The sequence below is a fragment of the Musca domestica genome, unplaced genomic scaffold (genome assembly GCF_030504385.1).
Source record: "Musca domestica strain aabys unplaced genomic scaffold, Musca_domestica.polishedcontigs.V.1.1 26, whole genome shotgun sequence".
Lineage (NCBI taxonomy): Eukaryota > Metazoa > Arthropoda > Insecta > Diptera > Muscidae > Musca > Musca domestica.
In genome coordinates, this window is record NW_026712283.1 from 5,354,738 (window position 1) to 5,365,259 (window position 10,522).

Here is a 10,522-nt window from a genome sequence, read left to right on the forward strand (position 1 = left end):
TTCGATTTTAATGTGTCCCTCGGTCATACCAGTACCTCTTGTACCCCTTAACCTAGAGTTCTCCATATTACAAATAAAATAAGGCACAAAGAATTTATTTTTTTATATAAAATATTTTTTCTTTTTTATTGTTTTTTTGCTTTTTCAAATGGGTTTTCATTTCATTTCATTCATTTTTTTCATCATCTCATTCTCAATCAGTTAAAAATTAAACTTTTTCTCGGCACATCGTTTACAATTAAAATTATAAAAAATAATTTTTATAAATAAATAATAATAGCAAAAAATAAAAATTATACATCGAATTAGAGCAGTAATAATAAACATAAAATATGGGACACTTAAAAGAATTTAAGAAAAAAAAAGTATGTTTTTTTAAAGAGAAGGACATTAATAATAAATGTATAGAAAATTATACACAAGAAGAGGATGAAAAAACACACAAAAAAAAAATTACAAAAAATATACTTTTTTTTGGAATACAGAAAAGAAAAAGTTGGAAAGTAGAGTAGGGTAGGAGTAATTTACAATTGGTGGGGAAAGGGGATAGCTCTGACTATGTAATAAAAATTTGAAATTTCGTTAATAATTAAACTTAAAATCGATTGTTGTTGTTGTTTTTTTTTTTGTTTAACATTAAGTTTTTGTTTTCTTTGTTTATATATATATATTTTTTTAAATTAAGCCAAAGAGATACACATACATATTACAATACATTGTTTTGTTGGTTGGTTGTTGTTGTTTTTATGTATATATAAAATAGAATAAAATACATTACATTAATTATTTATTTAATAATAATATTATTAATAATAGAAAATAAAAATAATAATAATAATTAAAGTAATAATAATCATAATAATAATAATCCTTAAATGTAAGGATATGGATATTCGCTAGACTAAAACTTATTCCGTTTTATTTTTTTAATTATTTATTTTTTTAACAAAATACAATTTTTTAATTAGATTTTTTTATGGAATAATCTCTTTCTTTTTTTTTTAAATTTACATGGTTTCGTTTATTTTTAGGTTAGGTTCTATACACAATTTTGTTTGAATTTTTTTCGAGTATATTTTTAGGAAAAAATATTTTTGATTTTTTTTGGAGAAAATATGAAATGGAAAGTTTTTTTTTTATGTGGGATTGATGAATATTGAATAGGATGGCACAGTGAGAATATTGTTGTTGTTGTTGTTTTTAAAGAAATTGAAGCTTAAGAATATACAAAAGAAAATATTATTCGGACAGCCTAGCTGTCAAGTGTGTGGGAGGGGGGATGTAATTTGTTCGTTTTTAGTTCGGCTTGTGTTTTTTAATTTATTTTTTATTTAAGAAAAGTTCCTCATTTAGTGACTACTTATGACCTGTAGGGGAATTGATATTTTTGCATTTATACACCTCACATCTATATATCACCTCGTTGTCAACCCTAGCATTTCGGTTTTTTTTTATTTATTTATTTTTTTTAATATTTAATATTTACACTTATTTAAGAAATAAAATTCAATAATTCAGTCCATTTAGATTGCGTTTGTTTTGTTTTAATATATAATAATATTTTTTTCTTGATTTACCAAAAACAAAATCTTTAAACTTATTAAAGCGTTAAAAAGCAAAGAAAGAACGACCAAAAAAAAAAAATACAGATCCAGAGAAAGTCTAGACTTAGCCAAGACAAAGCTAAGATCGCCAGCCAAGCAAAGGGCGGGCGTTTCTTTCTCTCTCTGTCTCTCTCAAATTTCTTTTACAATTCTAGCAAATGATGCTCTATTGCTTGCTTTTTCGTTGTTGTTGTTGTGGTTGCATGCAGCTTTAAGCTTTAACCAAAAAGCTGGCTGCAGGAAAATATCACGATATGTTGCCAAAAAGGGAGGCAAAAGAAGAACAAAAATTCCAAGGGGAAAGGGGGGTATTCCATTGGTGCAAAGGTGTGGAAAAAATAAGGGCCAAGGATAACTCTTCTTTGGCAGGGGAGTTATGAAAATATAAGTCATTTTCATCTCCCAAACCAATTTGGCGCCCAAGCATTTTTACACCAACTCACTCTCTCTTTTTCTCTCTCCCTCTCCCTAAAAGTATGCCCTCTCGCCTCCCCCTTTTTCTCACGTTTTTTTTTCTCAGTTATTTTGTGTGGTTGTTGTCCTTCTCTCCTCTCTCGAACCTCATCTTACCGACAACCACAACCCACCACTGTCATATCCTGATAATTCTTGAGCACAACCGTACGCTGATCATTCAAATAGAGCATCGATATGCCCTCCAACTGTGTTGGCACACAGCATGCCTTTGGTACCTTCCCCGGATTAATGCTGTTCACCATATTCTGGACCACTGCATGATTTGTCGAATTCAAATGTTCCGCTAGCGGAAATGGACACTTGCCATGACAATAGAAGGCATCATAGCCTGGCGGCGCCACAATCCAATCACTCCACCCGACATCCGTAAAGTCCACATAGAGCGAATGGCGTCGACAGATCTCCTCGTTATTCTTTCGCCGATGCGATCGACGATTGTGGCCAGCTCGCTTTGAACGATTGCTGACATCGCGTATGGAACGCGATTTGTGCCGTCCATCGTCGGTGTAGGTAAAGAGCAGGGGCTGTTTGCGCTGCCACGCGTCATGTTCCTCGTCCGCACTGCGGCGCAAGCGTACATGATGATGCGGTGCCGGTTTCAGGGAGCGTGACGTCCGCACCTCCACCAATAGACCGAAATTCTTCTTCGGTGAAGCCAGCCACCGATCCACAGCAGGTTGGACATCCAAACTCACCGTCTCTGTGCTATTCAGCCGTATGGTCTTGTTGTCCAACAGCAGATAGCTGGGCTCCCGCTTGCCGCGTACACCCACTCGTGTTATGTCATAGACCAGCACTTGGTAGCGGGTGCGATTGGCCAGGCGGGGATTGAGGGTGGCATGACTGATGGCCTCACGTGTCAGCTGCAGTTCGGCAGCCTTCAGTTTCTCCTCGGCGGGTATGCTGCGCACGTCGAAATGTAAACGAAACCGATGATGGTGAGGAAACCGATCGTCGATTTTACTATCTGCAAAGAGAGAAAGAAAAAAAAAGAGAACAAACGGATGTTATTAGTGAAAAAGCAGATCAATTTGAGAGGTTTAAAAAGATATAGATTAGGGTGGGTGATTTTAAGTAGGATTGATTAGCCAGCCATGGAGCGGGATGGGTTCAAACATTTTCCCGAAAAACGAAACACAAAGGAAAAGAATGGAAAACAAAGCTAGCGCCACCAAGGCTAATCCGCTTAGGGCATTCCATGCTCACAAAACCCTGGCGTTTGGTGTTGAGCGTTAGTCTGCCAAACGGAAAGTATACGACACACCTTTAACTTTGATTCAACACCATTGTTTTGTTTAATTTTGGAAACATTTTTATAACTGGCGCCCAACGTGTAAACCTTGTTTTTAGAATATTTTAAAACTTTGTTTATGGGAGGCAATAAATCTCTAAAGAACTGTGATTTTCACCCGGACTGGCTGGCTTGTGTTATTTTTTTCACCTTTTTTTCCTTTCTTATTTAAGTTGAAAATTTGTTTATGTTTCCACACCTTTCCGGAGCAGAGCTACTGCGAGCCACAGCTCAACGGTCCAAAAGATGATGAAACGAATAAATCTCTTGGAAGATTTAGTTTGCCGTTCAACAGGTACGGAAAATTTCCCAAAAATCATTTCACATATCATTTCATAATTTCATATTTTCATCCGACACTTCTTCACTCACATCACGTGTGTTCTCGCTCACATATTTCGATATAAACACACACACACATGCATACAAACATATATGGAAACACTTATGTCGTTTTTGTTGTTATTCCGTACCGAAATTCCTGTGAATTATGTAAAACCAACAATAAATAGAGTTGTAAATAATTTTTTTCAAGGTCATTGCAGGGATAACGTCAGCGCTTAGGTAGCCGCATCTGTTTGAGGAGGACGACCTGTTGTAAAATTAAAATCCCCCGAATTTTGTATTTGCTACTAGCGTTGCTGTTGTTAGTTTTATGATGGTACTTGAAGTGTTGTTGTAGTTGTTGTTGTTCGATTGTGAAAAGCATTGGAAATCCCACATGTATTGTTGTTAATGAGTTTTTGCTGTCAGTGTGTGTATGTGTGTGCGAGAGTGCATTTTTGCATATGCAAATGTGTGGAAATGGTGGGAAATTTGCACATGTCCTTAATGAAGTGTAACAAGTGCAGAAAACAGTGGGAAATTTTGGCAAATTTTATTAAGTGAATTGAAGATTATAACAAAAAATTCCATGTGTGGCAGTCAAGTACTTTTCATGTGAAAATGCTCTTGTCAAACTTGCAATCAAAAATAATAACGAAAAAAAAGAAAAAAAATAATTAATTAAAATTAATTGGGAAACTCAAGGATATCCCAAATAATCATCCGAATCCGAATGTTATTTAATTTTTATTATTTCAAAATAATCCAGGGGAAAGATCTGATATTTAATTTTCACTGATTTGAAAGACTTATATCAAAAAACTGAAAAAAATACGGAAAGACCTGACTTTTTTACTTTTCATTGATTTGAAAGGCTAATATCAAAAATCTGGAAGAATCTCGAAATTCTAGAAATGCCAAATAAATTACCACCTCCCCACAAATTGGGGCGATATTTTTTATACTTTTTTAGCTTAGAACAAAAATGCTGTAAGATAACCTTATATTATTTATTATCAAAAAAACAAAAAAAAAAAAAAAAACTACAACACGTTTACGTTGGGCGCCAACTTGAATGGAATTGGAATATAGCAACTCAAAATCTCTCAAATATATATTTAATAATGTTGTTGAAACTTGAAAATAGCCAAAAACCTAGGAGGAGAAAATAACAATTCAATTTGCTATGAAGTTGAGAAAATTACGTTGGGCGCCATTTGAATATTGCATAATATGAAATCAATAACTTAACTTGATAATTCAATTTACGAGAGGATATACTAATTAGATGTATATATATAAATATAAATGAAAAAAAAAAATAATAAATTAAAAAACGTTGGGCGCCACAATAGTTTTAATTTGATTAAAGAATTAGGAATATCCAAAATTAAGAAATTCAACGATAATTTTTTTTAGAAATGAGAAATGTAAGGCATACCATAATTTATATAAAGTATAAAAATGAGAAGTTTAACTGTAACAATAATTTATACCAAAAGAATCTTCCAAAAGCTAGAATAGTTCATTGAGCGCCTATTCTATGCGAATGTTCCTCAATATATCAATATCAATCACAAAACAAGAATTAATCATAATTCCGAGTAAGTAGATTAAAATATTAATTTGGAAATTATCTGATATTTTTGAAAAAAAAAAAAAATAAAAAAAACCATATTTCACGTTGGACTCCACTCTATTCTTAAAAAAAATATTTACAACATTTGTTTTATGAGAAGTAAGCATTAAAAGCAATTGTGTATTGCTGAAAATACATCAATTACACGTTGGGCGCCATTAACAGTATGATTTTTTTTTTTTTTTGAGGAAAATGGAAATGTAATAATTTTTGAAATTATATATTAACAATTTTTTGATTGGAAGTAATCATTACAGGCACCAAAATAATTGAATATGAATACTGAAAACACAGAAATTTCACGTTGGGCGCCATTATCAAATATTGCAATATTTTAAACATATTTTAGGCATTAGTGAACTAAAGTAAAATAAAAATATTTTCACAAAAAATAACGTTAGGCGCAAATTAAAATTTGTTTGGGGTGAAATGAAGACCGGGTTTTCAAAAAAAAAAGTTCGAATATGAGTTTCGAAGTTATCATTATTGTATGTTTAAGGGAAAGGGAAATGTTGGGCGCCATAATCAGAAAACGGAAATGTAAAAAAATCAACTTTGAAAATACATTTAAACATTAGCAAATTTAAGTTTTATAATTTATCGTTGGGCGCCATTTGTAAATTGAAGGGACGAATAAGAAGTGGTTAAAAAAAATTTCGAAGAAAGAAAATAGAAAATAGTCTTTCCACTGTGTGAATTGATGAGGTATACAATATAGATGTCTGGACATTGTGACATACTTGCTGAAAAAACTGACATTGGGCTCCATTTTCAAATTGTAATGCAGAATTAAAAATTTTAAAAAAATTGGAATATATTAATTTTTCTTACGAGAATTGTTGAGACACAAATAACGGAAAATATTAAATATTTTCGAAAAGACACGTTGGGCGCCATTTTCAAAATATACATAAAAATGGAACTTATATAAAGAATTAAAAAAATATATTCATTTTTTCTCAGGATTTTGTAAGCGCCACTTTTTATGTAAAACTAATTAAAATGAATAAATAAAATCTATTTAAAATTGGGAGCCAATTTTGACATTCCAGATCATTTGCACGCTTGAAAAAAATAATACAAAAAAATTATATTACTGTTATTAATCTCACATTGGGCGCCATTTTGACATTTCGCATCATTTAGTCCTTTGATGAAATATTTAAAAAGAAATCAATATTTTTCTAAGTCGCCATTGGGCGCCAATTCGACATTTCAGATCATTTAGATAAAAAAAAAAATAATACAAAAACTCAAATTATTATTATTTATCTCACATTGGGCGCCGTTTTGACATTTTACATCATTTAGTCCTTTGATGAAATATCAAAAAAAAAAAAATCAATACTCTTCTAAGTCCCCATTGTAAAAAAATTCCAGAATATATTAACTATTATTGGATCTGAAATAACATTCTTTTCATATTTAACATTTCACAATAAGTGAAAATAACGGAGCCACATATCAGTACATTAAAAAAATATATAAAAAAGGAACTTTCTTCCATTCTTCCTGGACATATATGCATCGCATTCAAATGATCAATTTTAAAACAATATATGTTATTTCCTTTGGTCTAAGGGAGAGAGACATTAAAAAATTAATGAAGTACGACTTGGGCCCCTAAGTAAATTTTGGCTGGGGGCACATCCCTCATATAAAATATTTCTTACATTCTTCGGACAAGGGGAGAAGTGAGTATAAAATGCCAAAATATCTGATTTAGTTGAAAATACCTTTACCGGTTAAAAATATTAAAAACTTCTGAGTTAAATGTGGGTCATTTTATCCGAGGGATAGTTGATGTATCTGCAAAACGAGGCTAACACCATTGAAATATTTGCTCTACGCTACCATTATCTTTATTTCACCTTGTCGAAAAGACAGAGGTTTTGGCTGCAGAAAGGTCTGCTTTCATCATCAGCATCAGATAATGTATTGAAGAAAAATATTTTTACCATTTTTCTATTAGTTAAAACAATATCTTTGTATTGGGCGCCATTTGCATATTTCAGAATTACCAAAAAAAAAAATATTTTATTATGCCGACGGTTAAAAGGTTTACTTTAAAAGACTCCAAAAATATTTAATTTTCAAACCCCGACGGAAAAGTGAAATAAAAATGAACTATGAATTTAATAAGAAAAATTATTAAAATTAAGAATTAAAAAAATTAACCAAATTCCATTATTTGTAAATGATCTGGATTTACGGTTTTACAATAAGCTGCAGCTTTGTCTGTCTCATTTCTAAAGTCTGACTTATTCCAAAAATCTAAAACTTTTTCAATGTCATGTCTTTCTTTGTACACAGACAATTCCTATATAAAAATAGTGAGAAAACTAATTTCGGCTATAGAATAGATTTTCAATTTCACTTGAATATTTGAATTAAATTATTTCTAATTTACATTCCTTGCTCTTCCCCACTAACCCCATTTCAAAAACCCCATTCCCCATCTCCAATGAAATATATTTCTTGTAATAAAATATATAACATAAGGAAAAATTAAAAATATGAATTAATTTAAATACTTCGTGGTGGTTATGGTCAGGAACGCTCAACAGAAAATGTGAAAAACAACAACACAAAACCGCATTAATAATAAACAAAGTTGTGCTCTGGCCCGTTGGGAGCCAACATGGCTGGTCATTAATTAATTAAAAATTAACATCACGTACAACTCATTAATTGAGAGATACATATGTAGTATGTGTATATGTCTAATGCTGGCCATACATACAAACACTCGAAACAATTTTTTGTGGGAATTTTGTGTTGTGTTTTACAAAGTAAGCGTTCGGTTACTAAGCTAAATAAATGTTAAGACGACAAATGTTATAAGAAAACAAACAAAATTCCAAACGAATAAATATTATGAAATGTTTACGGCGGGGAAAAAAATATTTGAAATTTTTTCAGCAAAAAAAAAATCGTCTTGATTTCTTTATAAAATATTTCAATTATTTAAAATTTTTATAGAGTTAACTTTATATTCTGAGAGTAATTTTTCGATACATGCGGCAATTTTTTTTTTTGTGGAAAGTTACAAAAATATTTTAATGCATATTTTGCTTTCAGAATTTTGGAACGATTTTAAAAATTCAAATATTAGCTTTGACTTTTTTGAAATGTTATTTCCTTCACGTCTTTTTTAAATTTCAAATTGAATATACAAAAATATTTTATTTCCTAACATAGAAATTATTTAAACCAAATTTTCTTTTGGTTGCATTTGGAAGATTGAAATGTTCCCAAAAAGAATTTCATAATTATGGTAAACCAAGTAAGCAACGAATATAGCCGGGCTGGCCGAGTATGTGATACCACAGACCAATGATATTTAGACGAAGGAAAGCTCTCTCCGCATTTCATCGAAAAAATTCGGATTAACAGATGTCGTCTACATCGTTTCAGGAATATAAGTGAAAATATTGAAGTCATTCAATTCTACAATATAAAAATATCAACAACTGAAGGATATTTGACAGATGAAAACTATTCCATTAAAAGATGTAGTTACGTACTACAAAATGATGCGAAAAAATACGGGAATTTTCAAGTGAAGTTCTTGAAAACGATGAAATGTGTTTTCGAAGTCGAAAAAGGTCGACTGGATCAATCAGCATGTCGACGTACTGAGAGCCATCTGCTTAAAGACGCAAAACTAACTTTTCGTTCTCAATATATTCATTAGACTACGGTGATATCCTACAACACTATAATATATTGGAAAGCTCCCTTAGGTCCATATCCATTTTGGTCGATTTCGTTTTTGGAATAATGTCACGCAGTCCTGCAAAAATATTAGCATATTTTTATGAATTTTTCGAGAAATTATTCTATTTTGCCAATTCTGAATTGGAGAGAATTTTCAAAATTGCTCCAGCCGTTCTTGAGTTACAAGCATCCATCTAACATCCCCTCCTTTGATTTATGATATATTTTGCTATTTATATACGATATCTTGAGTATCAGCATCAGGTATTTGTAATTTCGCATAGGAAAAAAATATTCGATTCCGATATGTGGAAATTTTCCTATTTTTTTAATATTAAAGTTATGATCTATTTCACCCGCTAAATTATATTCGGTGACTGTCCACATTGGTAGGCTCCTTCTCAGCCCTAAATCTAGCTCCAAACTAAATTCTGAGTCGATCTGTTTATAATTCTGAGCTCTAGAGCCACTGCGAGTAGAGGAACTGCGAAACCAAAAATGTCTCTGTTTTGGTCTATTTGAACCCCTAAATATTTTGGGATCATCTCCCCCAAAATAGACTTCTATTTTTATTACAAATTATTACAAATTAACATGAGCAGACGGACGGACGGACACACATAGCTAAAGCGACTCAGCCCGGCGGGTAGAAAGGGTATCCAAATGTAATTAGATGAAATATCCATTCAATATCACCCAAAAATATTTATTTTAATAAAGCAAAAACAGAATTTAAATTTAAAGAACCGCTTTAGTTTAAAAAGAAAATGGTCACTCTCTTTTAATACCCTCTCAAAATCGAAAAAACTACTAAAAACTGAGTCCCAGTTTTTATGTCTACACAAAACACGTCACAACAGCTTTCAAATAGCTTTCCATCAAAATCACCCAAAATAAAAAAGGGGTAAAAATAAAAAAAAAAATAGTCGAAATATATTTTCGAAATTGTGACAAAATAAGGGAAAAAATCAGACTGAGTCCCAGTTTTTATGTCTACCCAAAACTAGTCACTAGTCAAAGGTTTAAAAATTATTGTTCAACATAGGTCCACAACATTTTATCATCAAATCAAACCTTTCAAAAAGTGTTTCTTTAAAATGTGTACCAACAGGGTCTTCAAATTTTCTGTTTGGTAAAAACCACTCAAAATAGATTTCCAAACTGTACGTCAAAAATGAACTTAGAAGAGATTAGTCCCTGTAGTTTACTATCCCCTTAAAACCTCCCAAAATAAAATCAAAGAGTTCTCAGTGATTTAATTCAAATAATAAATAACGTGAGGATAAATGGTCAAAACATATTTTCAAAATTGAAAAAAAAAAAATACAAAAAATATCAAATTTACTCCCAGTTTTTATATCAAAAAAATTCAGAAATATATTTCATCAAGACATTGATCTCTACGTTTTTCGGTCTATTCAAAACTGTCCAATATTTTGTTTTCAAAATTAATATAAGAAATTGAAA

The 10,522-nt window shown here is 31.3% G+C and overlaps 1 protein-coding gene across 3 annotated transcripts in view; it reads right to left on the reverse strand.

The window, feature by feature from the left end:
- Positions 1 to 93: 93 nt before the first annotated feature.
- The window catches only part of LOC101892832 (protein decapentaplegic), a 234,367-nt gene continuing 223,938 nt past the window's right edge, over positions 94 to 10,522 (reverse strand). For all 3 annotated transcript variants that reach the window (XM_059123976.1, XM_005178087.4, XM_020034914.2), the window contains one exon: positions 94 to 3,048. In XM_059123976.1, coding sequence (XP_058979959.1) covers positions 2,171 to 3,048 — 878 coding nt within the window. In that variant the 3' untranslated portion in view covers positions 94 to 2,170. The remainder of the gene's footprint in view (positions 3,049 to 10,522) is intronic.